Source organism: Lepidochelys kempii, chromosome 28 (genome assembly GCF_965140285.1).
Source record: "Lepidochelys kempii isolate rLepKem1 chromosome 28, rLepKem1.hap1, whole genome shotgun sequence".
Taxonomy (NCBI): Eukaryota; Metazoa; Chordata; order Testudines; family Cheloniidae; genus Lepidochelys; species Lepidochelys kempii.
This window is the reverse complement of record NC_136407.1, coordinates 6,989,663-7,008,195: the sequence shown is the minus strand read 5'-3', so window position 1 is coordinate 7,008,195 and position 18,533 is coordinate 6,989,663. Positions and strand designations below refer to the sequence as shown.

The following is an 18,533-nucleotide window of genomic DNA, read 5'->3' as shown; positions in this document are numbered from 1 at the left end:
TGTTTTGTTTACAACACTCCTGCTAATACATCCCAGAATGATGTTCGCTTCTTCTGCAACAGCGTTACACTGTTGACTCATATTTAGCTTGTGATCCACTATGACCCCAAGATCCCCTTCCGCAGGACTCCTTCCTAGGCAGTCATTTCCCATTTTGTATGTGTGCAACTGATTGTTCCTTCCTAAGTGGAATACTTTGCATTTGTCCTTATTGAATTTCATCCTATTTACTTCAGACCATTTCTCCAGTTTGTCCAGATCATTTTGAATTTTAAACCTATCCTCCAAAGCACTGGCAACCCCTCCCAGCTTGGTATCATCCGCAAACTTTATAAGTGTACTCTCTATGCCATTATCTAAATCATCGATGAAGCTATTGAACAGAACCGGACCCAGAACTGATCCCTGCAGGACCTCACTCATTATGCCCTCCCAGGATGACTGTGAACCACTGATAACTACTCTCTGGGAATGGTTTTCCAATCAGTTTTGCACCCACCTTATCGTAGCTCCATCTAGGTTACCGTCATTTCAACACCATGAAAGTCCTTGTTGCCCAATCAGGCTGGCAAAGGAACCTCTTCTGAAGCCATCAACTATTTCTCATTTTGCCTCATGGAACTTTGGATCCAAATAGTGAAGGACCTTCCACTCAAGCCAGGGCCTCCTTTGGGACTGTAATCAGAGACCCCGAACTAGGGAGCGGTGTTAAAAAAACAAACAGTTTTACCCGGACCGTGGTTCACCACAGCTTCCTTCTCTGGAGCGAAAAATCAACTACTGGGTGCCTTCTATATCGAACTGAGCTCTTGCCAAATCCTTGGCCTTGGTCAGGGTACATTTACACTTCTCTGGTGTAGAATCCTTTACCAAACGACCCAAAATCTGAGCAGTGTTACTGAGGAATGGCTTCCCCAAACACGCCCTACTTGTTTCTTTAATCTGGTGGCACAGGTCTAAATTTGGGACGAGAAACACTCCTGCATCAGAATCCCGGTAAGACACCAAAGGAGGAGAACATATTAAAAACAGATATTCTGCAGCTATATCACATTCAACCCTGAGTTAATTTTAATGCACATTTGCAGCATTTACCAGGGAAAAGTTCAGCAAAAGAGCCACTTTTATTTTCTCCACATCAACACAGACAGGGACAGCATTTCCCACATCCTGGGCCACATGCACCCAGCTACTTCTGTTAGTTTCACAATTTAAGGCGTGCTGTTCTTCACCATTTCAGAGCGGAGACCTAAACCCACTACTGTTTCCTTGGTAGCACCCCCGATGGCTCGGAGCATCCTCTCCTTGTGAGTGAACTGCACTTGAGCTTCTTGCATGTCATCATGCAGCGGTGGAGGAAAGTGAAAAATAAGATAATAAAGGACTCTTTTAGCAAACAGGCATTTCTCCCAACATCCCCGATAAATCTGAGCTACATGCTGGAGAATATTCAATGACGTGACCAAATGGCATTCAGGAGAGAGAGGAAAAACCCGCAACACAGAGTGGTAGAAGTCACTTTCTCTTTCATACAAAATGAAATTCCAGAGCAGGTTACATCTGATGACTCACAAATGAGGAGAGCAGATTCTCCCGTCGCTTTTTCCTCTGATCCATTCAAACCCGCTTCACTCAACAGCACTTCATTATTATGGAGCCATGTTATTCACAAAAACAGAAATGAGCATTATCGTAATAGGGAAAAACTGCCAACCTTCTCACCTGCAAACAGTCCCAGCGCAGCAGGAACAAGCCCAGAAGTGGATTTGTCAATGGGCAGAAACTGGGATTTAAACTCGGAATGATTGCACTTGTGTTTGGGATCCATTGGCATTCCCCGTCCAGGCCTGGGACACTTTCACCTCCAGCCCTCAGGAGTCGGATTTAGGGAAGTGGAGGGACAGAATAGGGGGATAAACTTCCATCATGGCTCAGCTGGATGCCAATGCTGCTGGAGTGAGCGGGCCTACTGATGGTGATGGAGAAGGAGGGAATCCCTCCAACTCACCCCATCTCCTTCTGATGGTGCAGAGGCCGAAAATATGCGTTTGTCCCATTCCTCCTCTTCCTCTGTTTTATATTGAAATATATTTTAAATACGAAAAATGGTGAATAAACCAAACAACTTGCTGTCCAGCACAACCTGGACCAGCAGGAGAAAGCCTGGGAATGAGATAATCTGTCGGCAAAGGGGGAATTTGGTGACTGACAATCGCTCTGCTAGTGCGGTGACGGGATAAATGAGATGCTCAGGGCTTGTCTAGACTATGAAAATTGGTGTCAATTAGGAGAGGTCGAAGGGGAACGTGCTGGCTAACCCCAATCACTGAGCCTGGGGTATGTCAGCACTGCACATATAGCGGTGTGTTTACATTAGGATAGCTACCTCCAGCAGGCCAACTCCATGGAAAATCCTAGAGGAGACAAAACCCAGGTCAACCTTCGCTCAGTGTAGCTACTTGAGGTCATCCCGATTTCCCGTATCTGGGGCTGATGGACACTCCTGGCAGGAGCGAGACACACTCCCATGATTCACAGGAGAAAGGAGTTGGTAGAAAAGACCACAGGATTCACCCCTGAGAAGGGAGACCTGCAAAATGAAAAGCGGGCAACTCCCCTGGGTGATGCAAATGCCACAAACAGCACTAAAAAAAAAAAAAGTCACTATGTGGGAATTAGCAAATGTCTTCAAAAAAAAAAATTTCTCTGCCCTGCACAAACTTTTTGTGGTGGTTATCTATCCTGTGAAATCACTGACGTCTATTAAGGTGTGAGCGCCGGATAAAACTTTTCCCTCACTCAGAGCATTCATAGGGTGCTCTCCTGTGTGGATCCTCTGATGTTTAAAAAGGGCTGAGCCCTGAGGAAAGGTTTCCCCGCATTCACAGCATATATAGGGTTGCTCCCTTGTGTGCATTCTCTGATGATTAAGAAGGCCTGAGCTCTGAGTGAATTTTTTCCCGCACTCACAGCATGTGTAGGGTCGCTCTCCGGTGTGCATTCTCTGATGAGTGATAAGCCCTGAGCTCTGAGTGAAGGTTTTCCCGCACTCACAGCATTCATGGGGTCGCTCTCCTGTGTGGATTCTCTGATGAATAATAAGCCCTGAGCTCCAAGTGAACTGTTTCCCACACTCACAGCATTCATAGGGGCGCTCTCCTGTATGGATCCTCTGATGTTTATTAAGGTCGTATTTGAAAGTGAAGGTTTTCCCACACTCACGGCACTCATAGGGTCTCTCTCCCGTGTGGATCTTCTGATGTCTAATAAGGGATGAGCTCTGAGTGAAACTTTTCCCGCACTCACGGCACTCATAGGGTCTCTCTCCTGTGTGGCTTGTCTGATGTTTAATAAGTTTTGATTTCTCACTGAACTGTTTCCCGCACTCAGAGCATTCATAGGGGCGCTCTCCCGTGTGGATCCTCCGATGTTTAAAAAGGGCTGAGCTCTGAGGGAACGTTTTCCCGCACTCACAGCATGTATAGGGTCGCTCTCCTGTGTGCATTCTCTGATGATTAAGAAGGCCTGAATTCTGAGTGAAGCTTTTCCCGCACTCACAGCATGTGTAGGGTCGCTCTCCGGTGTGCATTCTCTGATGACTAATAAGGCCCGAGCACTGAGTGAACTTTTTCTCGCACTCACAGCATTCATAGGGTCGCTCTCCTGTGTGCATTCGCTGATGATTAATAAGCCCTGAGCTCCAGGTGAACTGTTTCCCACACTCACAGCATTCATAGGGGCGCTCTCCCGTGTGGATCCTCTGATGTTTATGAAGGTCGTATTTGAAAGTGAAGCTTTTCCCACACTCACGGCACTCATAGGGTCTCTCTCCCGTGTGGATCCTCTGATGTCTGATAAGGGATGAGCTGTGGGTGAAGCTTTTCCCGCACTCACGGCACTGACAGGATCTCTCTCTTGTGTGGCTTGTCTGATGTTTAATAAGGCTTGATTTCTGACTGAACTTTTTCCCGCACTCACAGCACTCATAGGGTCTTTCTCCCGTATGGCTTGTCTGATGTTTAATAAGTGTGGACTTCTCAATGAACTGTTTCCCGCACTCACAGCATTTGTAGGGGCGCTCTCCTGTGTGGATCTTCTGATGTTTAAAGAGGATTGAGCTCTGAGGGAAGGTTTTCCCGCACTCACAGCATGTGTAGGGTCGCTCTCCTGTGTGGATTCTCTGATGATTAATAAGGACTGAGCTTCGAGTGAACTTTTTCCCGCACTCACAGCATTCATAGGGTCTGTCTTCTGTGTGGCTCCTCTGATGTCTGATAAGGGTTGAGCTCCGAGTGAAGCTTTTCCCGCACGCACGGCACTCATAGGGTCTCTCTCTTGTGTGGCTTGTCTGATGTGTAATAAGGTTTGATTTCTCAACGAACTGTTTCCCGCACTCACAGCACTGGTAGGGGTGCTCTCCCATGTGGATCCTCCGATGTTTAATAAGGGTGGAGTTCAGAGTGAAGGTTTTCCCACACTCAGTACATGTGTTTTTTCTCTCTCCTGGGAGGGTTCTCTGCTGGGCTGGGATTTCCTTGATGTCCTCGTGAATTCGATGACAATTAATAGATTTGCCCACTTTCTCCCTGGGCTGGTTTCCCGGCTCTCTCTCTGGCCTGTCCTGGCTCTCACAGGCTTTTCCCTGCACAGGACGCCTGGACACATTCCCCTGGGATCCTTGCGATAATCCCCCATGCGATTCCACTTGCTCAGCATCTTCCTGCTGAGGATTCTGTTCCTCGTTCTCACTCACCGTCCCATCACCTGCTGGGACAGAGGGAGAAATCTCAGAAACAGGGGTGAAAAAGGGAAACAAACTGAAATTAGAGCTGGAGAGACAGAAAAAACCTAATAGCTGAATTCTCCAAAACCCTTCCCCGTAGGGCAGAGAGGAGGGGGACAATTCTGCCTCCACGTCCCATCAGGCAGGGAGCTGCTGCCAGGTGTCAGTGAGGATAGGTGGGAAGCCGTGAGCGATAGCTGCCCATAGGGTACAAGGCCTCCTGGGGATACTCCTGGCACTGAGAGTTTTTGAATTGGTTTAACGATCCCTCACCTGCACAGACACTTCTCAGGATCCCTCCTTCCTCAGATCCCTGGAGATCCAGGACCCACGGCTCCTCCCCTCGTTCCAGCTGGGAGATCACGTCAGGTTTGGAAACGGGAAACCCTGCTCAGGGGAAAGGAAACAAGGGAGATGAGAGGAATTCATGGGACATTCGTCACAAAGAAGATTGTATTACTTTTACCCCAGCCCGTTTTAAATCAGTAAAATCCTGAGGGCAGCTCCCCAGGTGCTCCAAGGTGCAGGACACTCTGCGTATGAGGGATTTAGCTATCCCCATCTCTGCTGGGAACACACACAGCCCGACGCTCCTCATCAAAGGGGTTCCTAAAACATATGTCCCAGAAAGTAAAGACTCCAGCCAGAGAAGAAGTCACCTTGGACCTGCTTCTTAATCACAGAGAGAAACCCAGAGACAATGGGAGAGTTGTACGAAAGCCGGGATCAGCGAGCATGGGTTGGTGGGTTCAGCGCAGTAAGGAATAGGAGGGACTGGGGTGTCACTAAATGTCGTCTCTCAGGGCTTGTCTACACTTGAGACACCGTAGCTGCCCTGCGGTTGTGCTTCAGTGTAGCCACTCACTACAGCAATGCGAAGGGTTCTCCTGTCGGCTCGGTAGACAGAAGCCTTATTTTCTGTTTAAACATGAACTATTCTAACAACTGTAAAAGCCACATGTTTCTTTGAATTGTCTTGAAATTTTCTGGTTTTTATGGGCATTCAGCGAAGAGCGACTGGTCCAAATCTCGGTTTATTTGATCAAGAGATTCCTGAGATACAGCCCTGCCACCAGAGGCAGCTTTTTACATCAGAACGGCCAGACTGGGTCAGACCAAGGGTTCATCTAGCCCAGTGTCCTGTCTGCCGACAGTGCCCAGTACCAGGTACCCCAGAGGGAATGAACTGACAGGTCATCATCAAGTGATCCATCCTCTCTCTCCAATTCCCAGCTTCTGGTAAACAGAGGCTAGCGACACCATCCCTGCCCAGCCTGGCTAATAGCCATGGATGGACCTGACCTCCATGAACTTATCTAGTTCTTTTTTGAACCCTGTTATGGTCTTGGCCTTCCCAACATCCTCTGGCAAGGAGTTCCACAAGTTAACTGTGCGTTGTGTGAAGAAATACTTCCTTTTGTTTGTTTTAAACCTGCTGCCTATTTCATTGGGTGACCCCTAGTTCTTGTGTTATGAGTAGTAGTAAACAACACTTCGTTATTTACTTTCTCCACACTAGTCATGAATTTATAGACCTCTAGCATATCCCCCTTAGTTGTCTCTTTTCCAAGATGAAAAGTCCCAGTCTTATTAATCTCTCCTCATATGGAAGCCATTCCATAAGCCTAATAATTTTTGTTGCCCTTTTCTGAACCTTTTCCAATTCCAATATATCTTTTTTGAGATGGGGCAACCACATCTGCACGCAGTATTCAAGGTGTGGGCATACCATGGATTTATATAGAGGCAATACAATATTTTCTGCCTTATTATCTATCCCTTTCTTAATTATTCCCAGCATTCTGTTCGCTTTTTTGACTGCTGCTGCACACTGAGTGGATGATTTCAGAGAACTATCCACAATGACTCCAAAGTCCCTTTCTTGAGTGGTAACAGCTAATTTAGACCCCATCATTTTATATGTAGAGTTGGGATTATGTTTTCCAATGTGCATTACTTTGCATTTATCAACATTGAATTTCGTCTGCCATTTTGTTGCCCAGTCACCCAGTTTTGAGAGATCCTTTTGTAGCTCTTCGCAGTCTGCCTGGATCTTAACTATCTTGAGTAGTTTTGTATCATCTGCAAATGTTGCCACCTCACTGTTTACCCCTTTTCCCAGATCATTTATGAATATGTTGAATAGGACTGGGCTCACAACAGACCCGTGGGGGACACCACGATTTACCTCTCTCCATTCTGAAAACTGACCATTTATTCCTACCCTTTGTTTCCTGTCTTTTAACTAGTTACTGATCCAGGAAAGGACCTTCCCTCTTATCCCATGACAACTTACTTTGCTTAAGAGCCTTTGGTGAGGGACCTTGTCAAAGACTTTTTGAAAATCTAAGTACACCATATCCACTGGATCCCACTTGTCCACATGCTTGTTGACCCCCTCAAAGAATTCTAGTAGATTGGTGAGGCAGGATTTCCCTTTACAAAAACTGTGTTGACTCTTCCTCAACAAATTATGTTCATTTATGTGTCTGACAATTTTGTTCTTTCCCATAGTTTCAACCAGTTTGCCCGGTACTGAAGTCAGGCTTAGAGGCCTGTAATTTCTGGGATCACCTCTGGAGCCCTTTTTAAAAACTGGTGTCACATTAGCTATCTTCCAGTCATTTGGTCCAGAAGCTGATTTAAATGATAGGTTACAGACTACAGTTAGTAGTTCTGCAATTTCACACTTGAGTTCCTTCACAACGCTTGGGTGATACCATCTGGTTCTGGTGACTTATTCCTGCTTAGTTTTTCAATTTGTTCCAAAACCTCCTCTAATGACACCTCAGTCTGGGACAGTTCCTCAGATCTGTCACCTAAACAGAATATCTCAGATTTGGGACTCTCCCTCACATCCTCAGCCATGAAGACCGATGCAAAAAATTCATTTAGTTTCTCCACAATGGCCTGATCGTCCTTGAGGGCTCCTTTACCACCTCCATCGTCCAGTTGCTATTACTTTTTGAGTCTTTAGCAAGCTGTTCTTCAAATTCTTTTTTTGGCCTTCCTAATTATATTTTTTATTTTTCATTGGCCAGAGTTTATGCTCCTTTCTATTTTCCTCACTAGGATTTAACTTCCAGGTTTCAAAGGATGCCTTTTTGCCTCTCACGGCTTCTTTTACTTTGTTGTTTAGCCACGGTGGCTCTTTTTTGTTTCTCTTACTATGTTTTATCATTTGGGGTACACATTTAAGTTGAGCCTCTATTGTGGTGTCTTTAAAAAGTGTCCATGCAGCTTGCAGGGATTTTACGTTTGGCGCTGTACCTTTTAATTTCTGTTTCACTAACCTCCTCGTTTTTGTGTAGTTCCCCTTTCTGAAATTAAATGCTACAGTGTTGGGCTCCTGTGTTTTCCCTGCCACAGGGATGTTAAATTTAATTATATTAGGGTCACTATTACCAGGCAGTCCAGCTCTATTCACCTCTTGCACCAGATCCTGTGCCCCACTTCGGACTAAATCAGGAATTGCCTCCCCTCTGGTGGGTTCCAGGACCAGCTGCTCCAAAAAGCCGTCATTTAAGGTGTCAAGAAACTTTATCTCAGCATCCCGTCCTGAGGTGACATGTACCCCGTCAATATGGGGATAGCTGAAACCCCCCCATTATTATGGAGTTTTTTATTTTTCTAGCCTCTCTAATCTCTCTGAGCATTTCACAGTCACTATCCCCATCCTGGCCGGGTGGTCGGGAATAGATCCCTCCTGCTACATTCTTCTTATTAGCGCATGGAATTACTCCTGTCCATGGAGAGTCTATGGCGCAGTTTGGCTCATTTCATTTTTTTTACTTCATCTGATTCGACGCTTTCTTTCCCATATAATGCCCCTCCCCCACCAGCACGACCTGTTCTGTTCTTCCGATATATTTTGTGCCCTGGTGTTACTGCGTACCGTTGATTATCCTCATTCCACCGAGTTTCGGTGATATCTCTTATATCAATAGCCTCATTTAATACGAGGCGCTGTAGTTCACCCGTCTTATTACTTCGACTTCTAGCATTGGTATATAAGTGTCACGGAACGTGGGGCAGTCAGGGCCCACACCGTATTCTGAGAAAACGTTAAGAACATTCCTGCTTCGTCACAATAAGCACTTTAAAAACCTGTCACTTTTGAGCTGTCTGCCATTACATGATGGAACTGAATGGGACTTCTTTTCATTTGACTGATTCCCATCAGATCCAACCCATATTTTAGCATCTTCCATCCTCTTACAATATCGTCTTGTTCTTATAACATTTCCTTGCACGCAGCTGGGGCTCAAACTGGGGTTCTCCTTGTCCCCTGACTGATCTCAGTCCCTCAGTTCGTACATGGCACCCACGACTTCTGCGGGGAGCCAGAACCGAAAAGGTCAGTAACTCTAGAATTTGGCATTTCAGAGCCGCACAAGCCAAACTGGTGAGTCGCTGACACTGAAATGCACATATGCTGCAAGGCTAAATCCCTTTTAACTGCTAGAGGGTTTCCTGCAACCTGCTGTCACTGTAAAAAGCTGGCCCAAGGAGATGTGTTGTGGCTATTCAACCTGGACTTTACCCTTGAATGTGAGATTGAACCCAACCTCTCAGACCTCGTCTGTTGCGCATATTTCTTGCATTCTGCCGACGTGCTTCTTGGATGTCTTTGCCCTCTGATATCAAAATGTTTAGGTCAAGAGTAGTATTTTAAAGGGCCCTAAAATCCACCTGCAGACTCTTGCCTGGTCCGTTTTGCCAGCATAGCTCTGCCAGGTAGGGATGTGAAGAAACCAACACAGCTATGCCGGCAAAAGCTCTAGGGTCAGCACAGTTATTGTGGCAAAGACACAGATCAGCCCCGCGCTGGTACGGAGGGGGTCAACCCTTCCCTCCTAGCAGAGGAAGCCTTGCCCCTGCGGCTCTGCTGGGCATGTGCCGCCAGGTATAAAAGCCTGCAGAACTGCTGACGGCCAAGGAGGAAGGACACTCGGCGGGGGCTCCAGCCCCGGAGCCGTTACAGCCTTTACCTGCGAGAGCAGAAGAGCCCGAAACCTGGACCAGAGGCCTGCCGCTACCAGAACCCCCGGGAGCGTCTGCTGCCGAGGTGCCTGAAGACCCCGATACCATAGGGACCACTGCGGCCGGAGAGCCGGGAGGCAGGGACCCAGGGAGGGCAAGGGAGTGGTACCCGTAACACGAGCGTGGCTCCACTCCTGAACTAACCCTGCAGCGGGCACTAACCACTGGGAACGGTGCCGTGAGGCTGGGGCAAAGGTTAACAAACTAGCAAGGAAAGCGGCAGATTCTCCATCTCCGGAAATCTCATGTCAGGGCCGGATGCCTTTTTGGGAGAGGATTTAGTCCAACACAAGGTGTTCAGCTGAATACGGCAGTAACTGGATGAAATTCTATTGCCTGAGTTATACAAGAGACCAGACGAGATGACCTAATCATCCCTTCTGGCCTTAAAAACCTGTGAATCTATAACAGATACGAGGAAGGACTAAGAACATGCCCTTGTTTGTGTTGTGTTCTACAGACGGGAATCCCAGCATTTATCCACATCCCCTCCGGCTGTGTACACTGGGTCAGGTGTAGCTGTAATCGGACGGTGGAGGGAGTACTTGGAGCAGCTTGGCAGAGCTGTGACTAGTATGCAGAGAGGTGCATGTGACCCCTGAGGGACCGAGCCTGCCCCATTTCAGTGCTCAGTGTTGTAGGTTGTCAGTACAGGTGCACAAGGGGGAGTTCTTGCCACGGGGACTGTCAGCACCCTGGTGGGATACATGGTAGTGATCTGCAGGGCAAGTGAACGCAACGACTCAGAAGAAATCCTCAAGGTGAGGGTAAGGGAGTGGGATCGTTTTGTAAGTCGGAGCTGGTTTGCATGGAGTGAAGGCCGGGGTTGGAAGCTTCTGTTCACCATGCGGGACCCAAACCCCAGTTTCACCTTAAACCCAGAAGGTATTTGACCATGTGCTAAACTGCTGATGTGCTCTGTTCCCGCAGTGTCGGATAGCAGGGGAGGGGAGAGGGCTAGTGTGTCCCCCCCTGGCATGTGGGGTGATGCTGAATCAGGGCAGTGTAATGGTTACATTATAGAGATGATGTGAACCTTAATTAGTCACTTCCCCTTCTAAGAACCGAGGGGACAGGAACCCTTACCCAGCGAGGTCACATTCTCGTAGGTCTCCTGCATGACGTCTCTGTAGAGGGCTCTCTGAGCGGGGTCCAGCAGAGCCCCCTCTTCCCTGGTGAAATACACAGCCACCTCCTCGAAGGTCACCGGCCCCTGAAAGAGCAAGAGCCCCCCACTCAGGACCTGCTGCCCCACTCACAGCCCCACTATTCGTGGGGGAGAGGAGCCAATCAAATGGAAGCTCTGGATGGTTTGGCATCAACACCACACCACTCAGAGGATCCAGAAAACACCAGGGTGAGGGGACAAAGAGAGAGGCCGCTTGTCTCTCCCCGCAAATTCATCACACCGACTAATCACAGACGGATACAGGAGATGGAGCCCCCAGCAGGGTCCAGGGCGAGCTCCCTGGTAGGAAGCCCAACACCCTCCTCCTTGTGAGGAGCTGGATATGAGGGACGGGAATCTCCCCTAAGTCTGAAGGTTGGACATATGACCAGGGAAGAGTATAAACATATTGCTCGGGCATGTAGGAATGATATCAGGAGGGCCAAATCGCACCTGGAGCTGCAGCTAGCCAGAGATGTCAAGAGTAACAAGAAGGGTTTCTTCAGGTATGTTGGCAACAAGAAGAAAGCCAAGGAATGTGTGGGCCCCTTACTGAATGAGGGAGGCAACCTAGTGACAGAGGATGTGGAAAAAGCTAATGTACTCAATGCTTTTTTTGCCTCTGTTTTCACTAACAAGGTCAGCTCCCAGACTGCTGCGCTGGGCATCACAAAATGCGGAAGAGATGGCCAGCCCTCTGTGCAGATAGAGGCGGTTAGGGACTATTTAGAAAAGCTGGACGTGCACAAGTCCATGGGGCCGGACGAGTTGCATCCGAGAGTGCTGAAGGAATTGGCGGCTGTGATTGCAGAGCCACTGGCCATTATCTTTGAAAACTCGTGGCGAACCGGGGAAGTCCCGGATGACTGGAAAAAGGCTAATGTAGTGCCAATCTTTAAAAAAGGGAAGAAGGAAGATCCTGGGAACTACAGGCCAGTCAGCCTCACCTCAGTCCCTGGAAAAATCATGGAGCAGGTCCTCAAAGAATCAATCCTGAAGCACTTGCATGAGAGGAAAGTGATCAGGAACAGCCAGCATGGATTCACCAAGGGAAGGTCATGACTGACTAATCTAATCGCCTTTTATGATGAGATTACTGGTTCTGTGGATGAAGGGAAAGCAGTGGATGTATTGTTTCTTGACTTTAGCAAAGCTTTTGACACGGTCTCCCATAGTATTCTTGTCTGCAAGTTAAGGAAGTATGGGCTGGATGAATGCACTATAAGGTGGGTAGAAAGCTGGCTAAATTGTCGGGCTCAACGGGTAGTGATCAATGGCTCCATGTCTAGTTGGCAGCCGGTATCAAGTGGAGTGCCCCAAGGGTCGGTCCTGGGGCCGGTTTTGTTCAATATCTTCATAAATGATCTGGAGGATGGTGTGGATTGCACTCTCAGCAAATTTGCGGATGATACTAAACTGGGAGGAGTGGTAGATACGCTGGAGGGCAGGGATAGGATACAGAGGGACCTAGACCAATTGGAAGATTGGGCCAAAAGGAATCTGATGAGGTTCAATAAGGATAAGTGCAGGGTCCTGCACTTAGGACGGAAGAACCCAATGCACAGCTACAGACTAGGGACCGAATGGCTAGACAGCAGTTCTGCGGAAAAGGACCTGGGGTGACAGTGGACGAGAAGCTGGATATGAGTCAGCAGTGTGCCCTTGTTGCCAAGAAGGCCAATGGCATTTTGGGATGTATAAGTAGGGGCATAGCGAGCAGATCGAGGGACGTGATCGTTCCCCTCTATTCGACATTGGTGAGGCCTCATCTGGAGTACTGTGTCCAGTTTTGGGCCCCACACTTCAAGAAGGATGTGGATAAATTGGAGAGAGTCCAGCGAAGGGCAACAAAAATGATTAGGGGACTGGAACACATGAGTTATGAGGAGAGGCTGAGGGAGCTGGGATTGTTTAGCCTGCAGAAGAGAAGAATGAGGGGGGATTTGATAGCTGCTTTCAACTACCTGAAAGGGGGTTCCAAAGAGGATGGCTCTAGACTGTTCTCAATGGTAGCAGATGACAGAACGAGGAGTAATGGTCTCAAGTTGCAGTGGGGGAGGTTTAGATTGGATATTAGGAAAAACTTTTTCACTAAGAGGGTGGTGAAACACTGGAATGCGTTACCTAGGGAGGTGGTAGAATCTCCTTCCTTAGAGGTTTTTAAGGTCAGGCTTGACAAAGCCCTGGCTGGGATGATTTAACTGGGAATTGGTCCTGCTTTGAGCAGGGGGTTGGACTAGATGACCTTCTGGGGTCCCTTCCAACCCTGATATTCTATGATTCTATGATTCTATGACTGGTGGGTGCCCCCTTCATATCTCACAGCAGCTGCTGGTTAGCCGGGTCAGGCTCCAGCACTGGGAGTCTGGTCTGTTTTCCCAGCCCCAGCTAGGTGGGTTGTTTCCTCTTCCACAAATTAGGGCATTTCCACCTCCGAACCTCATGGGTCAGTTCCTAGAATCTAGGTCACTTATTAAATAACTTCCAGCAGGTTTGCCACCCTGTGTCCTCCTCCCTTTCTCCATCCTGTGCATTTCCTGCCTTGCTCCAACCTCCAAACCAGACTAATGAAACCTTCCCACCGCCGGTGTATTTGCTGCCCCTCTCCCTCCTGCAGGAACCCACCAGCAAACCCCCCAATAATCCCTACCTGAGCTGGCTCCTCTGCAGCCATTTCTCTCCCCTGTCCCATGGGAGGACGGGATCAACTGGAGCGAAACGTGGGCGTCATTCTGCAGCCTGGCAGGGTGAGAAGGGCAGTTGTGGAGGTTTAGGAACGGGCTTTAGTTCATTTCACATCACGATTCCCCCAGGTCCTTTCCCTGCAGACAGACAACCTAGATTCTGCCATGCTGGGAAAATGCTTGTTCTCTGTATTACAGTGTAGACCAGGCCCCTCCTGCCAGGCTAAGCTCACAGAGACATTTTTAAGCCTCCCCAGTAACAAATATTGCGGGGTAGCTGTGTTAGTCTGTATCCACAAAAACAACAAGGAGTCCTTGTGGCACCTTAGAGACTAACAAATTTATTTGGGTGTAAGCTTTCGTGAGCTAAAACCCACTTCATCAGATGCATGGAGTGGAAAATACAGAGGCAGGTATAAATACACACCACATGAAAACATGGGAGCTGCCTTACTGAGTGGGGGGTCAGTGCTAACGAGGCCAATTCAATTAGGGTGGATTGGCCCATTCCCCACAGCAATCACGTGCCAGCAATGCCCCTCTGCCATGTACACTGGCCAAACCGGACAGTCTCTATGTAAAAGAATAAATGGACACAAATCAGACATCAAGAACTGTAACATTCAAAAACCAGTCGGAGAACACTTCAATCTCCCTGGACACTCAATAACAGACTTAAACATGGCCATTCTTCACCAGAAAAACTTCTTTTAAAAACAGACTTCAGCGAGAAACTGCAGAACTGGAATAAATTTGCAAACCTGACACCATCAAATTAGGCCTGAATAAAGACTGGGAGTGGCTGGGTCCCTACAAAAAATAATTTTCCCTCTGTTGATACGCACACCTTCTTGTCAACCGTTGGGAATGGGCCACATCCACCTTGATTGAACTGGCCTCGTTAGCACTTCAAAAAGTAATTCTCCCTGTGTTGATATTCACCCCTTCTTGTCAACTGTTGTAACAGGCGTCCATGTGTTAGCATCCCCACAGAATCTGCCGGGCATTAGGACTGTGCATCGTTAACAATAAACCTGGCCAAGCGCCTTTGCCACTCAACCCAAGTCCGTGGTCTTCCTGGGCAGTTCGATCCAGACTTGTGGTGCCGGCTACCTGGCCAGAGTCGGGGCAGCACGCAGAGGAAACACACACAGCCAAGCCCTGACAACAGAGAGGGACAGAGAGTTTGAGCCGCCTTCCCTCCTTTAGCAACAACCAGAGCTCTCTGGGGAGAGCAGCAAATGAAACCCCCTCCCCATGGGCACAGCTGCTGATCTCATTTGCCCCCCTGTTCATCTGGAGTCACTCCTTGTCTTTCCTTGCAGTGACTCCGGATTAACACTCGTCCCAATGACACCAGAAGCGCAGTTCAGAAAGGATGAGGCCAGAATCCTCTTCAACAGATCACTGTGTGCGAGTGCTCACCCCCTTCCCACCTCCCTCGATCTAGGGCAAGAACTCGGGGTAACAGTTTTCCTTCCAGAACCTGAAGCCCCTGCAATTTTCCAGAGGGGAGAGAAGCAGAAATCGGTGGTGGTTTCACCTCACCGTGTTTGATAAGTGGATAGAAAGTTATCACCTGCCTCTGCCTCTGCTGGCCAGTCACACAGGCAGAGGGAGCCCGGGGGGACGCTTCTTTAACAGGAGAAGGGAAGGCCTGGAGGGGCCAAAATAGATAAGAAATTTCCATGTCCCGTCACTAGCAAATAATGGCCACCTGGATCCACCCCAGAGGTGGCTGCATCTTAGCACTGTGGGAAGCCCCCCCTCACGGAGACCCTTTGTCACGGGGTTTGGGATATTTCTGGACCCACGCTGCACTCAAAGGGACCTCCTCATCCCGTGCCAGCTGGACAAAAGAAAAGGGTCCAGCCAACTCTCCTGTCGCCAGCTGGCAGCCACTGATCCCCCAAACAGGGGGAGGCCTCTGGCTGCGATGTCTATTAAATATGTGGCTGGTCTCTTTCATCAGCAAACCTTTTAACAAAGATAACGGGGGGAACAAACGATTCACAAAGGAGAGGGAAAGACGATCACTGGGCAATTTAACTCCCTGCGACCTCCAGGATAGAGAAGGACTCAGGGCCACCGGTCTCCTCCAAGGAAGAAGTTGCTGGGATTTAGAGACATGGGGAAGAGCCCCAAACCCGAGAGGATTTTTAATTGACATTTGATAATGACCTAGAAAGAGGCAAAACCTGAGACTTGAGATCAGTGTTCAGAAAGAGAAAAGGGCAGAAATCGGAGGAATTTTGGATCCATTTTTGCAAATTAGGGAGCAAAGTGGAAAATCCGAGGGATTTTATGTCCGTTGTTGTAAGAGGTAAAATCTGAGTGTGTTTCCCTTCCTCATTTGAAAAATGGAGAGAGAGAAAAGAGGCACCGTTTACAAAAAAATTCTACTGTGTTCACGTTCAAGAATTTGAGAAACAGCCTAAATCTGAGATTTTGTTGTTATTTTATAATTCGAGAGATGGAAAATTCTCCGGGTATGAGGAATCGACTAATTAGTAATAGACAACCAGAGAGAAAGTGGGGCAAAATGTTAGGGTATTTTAGATCAGCCTTTGAGAGTCGCAGAGAAAATGGGTCACAAACTCCGTGTTTGATCACCTGAGAGAAAAACGCCCAGACCTGAGGGGATTTTATGTGGCTATTAAATAACGGGAGGGGGAAAGGGGGACAGTTTGAAGGGATTTTATGGGACTGTCCAACACAGAAACACAAAGTGATGGTCCCCCCCCACCCCCACGATTCACAGGGGCCGCAGGGAGACCCTGGGGAGCCAGTTTTAAGGGGGCCGGGGAGCAGGAAGGTCCCTGGAGGAGGGAAGGGGGCGGCAGTGGGGGATGGGCAGGTGGCTCGGGGCAACTGTGTGGGTAGTTTGGGGGGGCAGCCACGTGGATGGGGGAACCTGGGTCTGGGCTGCCCCCATGGGGGACACGTGCCCCTCCCTTCCCCACCCCGGCAGAGACCCGCCCCCCCCCACCCCACCCCAGAGGCAGCCGGGTCTCAGGGCTCCCCCAAACAGCCCCCCCCCCGACCCCCACCCCTTTGGGGGACTCAGGGCAACAATTTCCCACCCGCCCAAGGACAAATCGGTGCAGGGTGGGGGGACCCCCCCGGGGAGGAGACTGTCAGGGGACTTTGGAGGATTATGGCGACAACAGGGGGGATCCGGGGGGCTGATGGTTGGAGGGGAAAGGGGGGGGTCGCCCCCTGATTTTACAAGGGGGGGCAAGTGGCACAAACAGGGCCAGGATCCAATTCATCCCCCCTCCCCGGGTGGCTGCCCAGAGACAGTTCAAGCCCCCGCAACTCCGGCTCCTCCCCGCCGAGATCCACTCACCGTCCTTTGTTCTCCCCGGCCCCGGCCTCCTTCCTCCCGGCCCCTTCCTGTGCCCTGCACATACCAGCCCGGGCGGCAGCGCTTGCTGCAGCCCGGACGCCTGGGTCCCCGCCGCGCGCTGCAGCCCGGACGCCTGGGTCCCCGCCGCGCGCGGCAGCCCGGACGCCTGGGTCCTCCGCGGCCCGTAGCCGGGTCCCCGCCGGGGGGGGGGCGACAGGGAGCCGAGGATCCCCGCAGGGCATCAGCCCCACCGTGCCCGACTCCGGCCTGGCGTTGGGGGGGCCTCAGCTCCCCGATTTTCTGTCTAGCCACTTCAGCCCCCCCCCCCCCAACCGGAAAGAGGCCGGCGCTGCTTGGGGGGGGGGGGTGGGACAGGCGTAAAATGTGAGCTCGGCCTCCCAGAGCCAAGGAGAGAACCCAGGAGTCCTGGCTCCTAGCCCCTCCCCCGCTCTACCCACTAGACCCCACTCCCCTCCCAGAGCCAGGGAGAGAACCCAGGAGTCCTGGCTCCCAGCCCCCACTCCCCTCCCAGAGCCAAGGAGAGAACCCAGGAGTCCTGGCTCCCAGCCCCCACTCCCCTCCCAGAGCCAAGGAGAGAACCCAGGAGTCCTGGCTCCCAGCCCCCACTCCCCTCCCAGAGCCAAGGAGAGAACCCAGGAGTCCTGGCTCCTAGCCCCTCCCCCGCTCTACCCACTAGACCCCACTCCCGTCCCAGAGCCAGGGAGAGAACCCAGGAGTCCTGGCTCCTAGCCCCTCCCCCGCTCTACCCACTAGACCCCACTCCCCTCCCAGAGCCAGGGAGAGAACCCAGGAGTCCTGGCTCCCAGCCCCTCCCCCGCTCTACCCACTAGACCCCACTCCCCTCCCAGAGCCAGGGAGAGAACCCAGGAGTCCTGGCTCCCAGCCCCTCCCCCGCTCTACCCACTAGACCCCACTCCCCTCCCAGAGCCAGAGAGAGAACCCAGGAGTCCTGGCTCCCAGCCCCCACTCCCCTCCCAGAGCCAGGGAGAGAACCCAGGTGTCCTGGCTCCCAGCCCCCACTCCCCTCCCAGAGCCAGGGAGAGAACCCAGGAGTCCTGGCTCCCAGCCCCCACCTGCAACCACTGGACCCCACTCTCCTCCTAGAGCTCCAGGCGACCACAAGTGCTGGTCAGAGGCAGGGGAGGGACTGGGCTGTTGGCTCACAGGCCCGGCAAGTCCTGTGCTGGGCCCTCGGACGCCTGGGTTCACACCCAGAGGCAGCCTGTTGCCCAAGGAGCTATGGGAAAGAGCTGAGGCTTGCAGTCCCGCAGGGTGAGGTGGTTATTGGTGCCAGCTCGAAAGGGTGCCAGGGAAAATGCCCAAGCTCCCCTCCTCACCGCCCGCCCAGCACAGGATGCCTGGGTTCTATCCCCGGTGGGGGATTTTTGTCCTCTGCCTCAGTTTCCCCTGGGTAACCTGAGGCCGATTCCATGCCTCTCAGAGGGGTTGTGGGAAAAGCCGGGAGTCTAGGGGAAGCGGGGGTTG

General features: G+C 50.5%; 2 protein-coding genes across 6 annotated transcripts in view; one reads left to right on the top strand and one right to left on the bottom strand.

Annotated features, from left to right (window-relative positions):
* LOC140904241 (uncharacterized) overlaps positions 1 to 18,533 on the top strand; it is a 283,075-nt gene that overhangs the window by 199,084 nt on the left and 65,458 nt on the right. The window lies entirely within an intron of this gene.
* LOC140904198 (uncharacterized) lies at positions 1,106 to 17,364 on the bottom strand. Of its 5 annotated transcripts, none has more exons than XM_073326557.1 (6): positions 17,028 to 17,116; positions 14,621 to 14,839; positions 13,645 to 13,733; positions 10,913 to 11,039; positions 5,057 to 5,170; positions 1,106 to 4,767 (listed from the first exon to the last, which is right to left on the bottom strand). In XM_073326557.1, the coding sequence occupies exons 3-6, from the start codon at positions 13,684 to 13,686 to the stop codon at positions 2,738 to 2,740; spliced, it is 2,313 nt and encodes a 770-aa protein (XP_073182658.1). In that variant the 5' UTR covers positions 13,687 to 13,733; positions 14,621 to 14,839; positions 17,028 to 17,116; the 3' UTR covers positions 1,106 to 2,737. The 5 variants fall into 5 exon arrangements, with proteins under 5 accessions (XP_073182658.1, XP_073182659.1, XP_073182660.1 ...); XM_073326558.1 differs by having other exon boundaries at positions 1,106 to 4,764; XM_073326559.1 differs by lacking the exon at positions 10,913 to 11,039.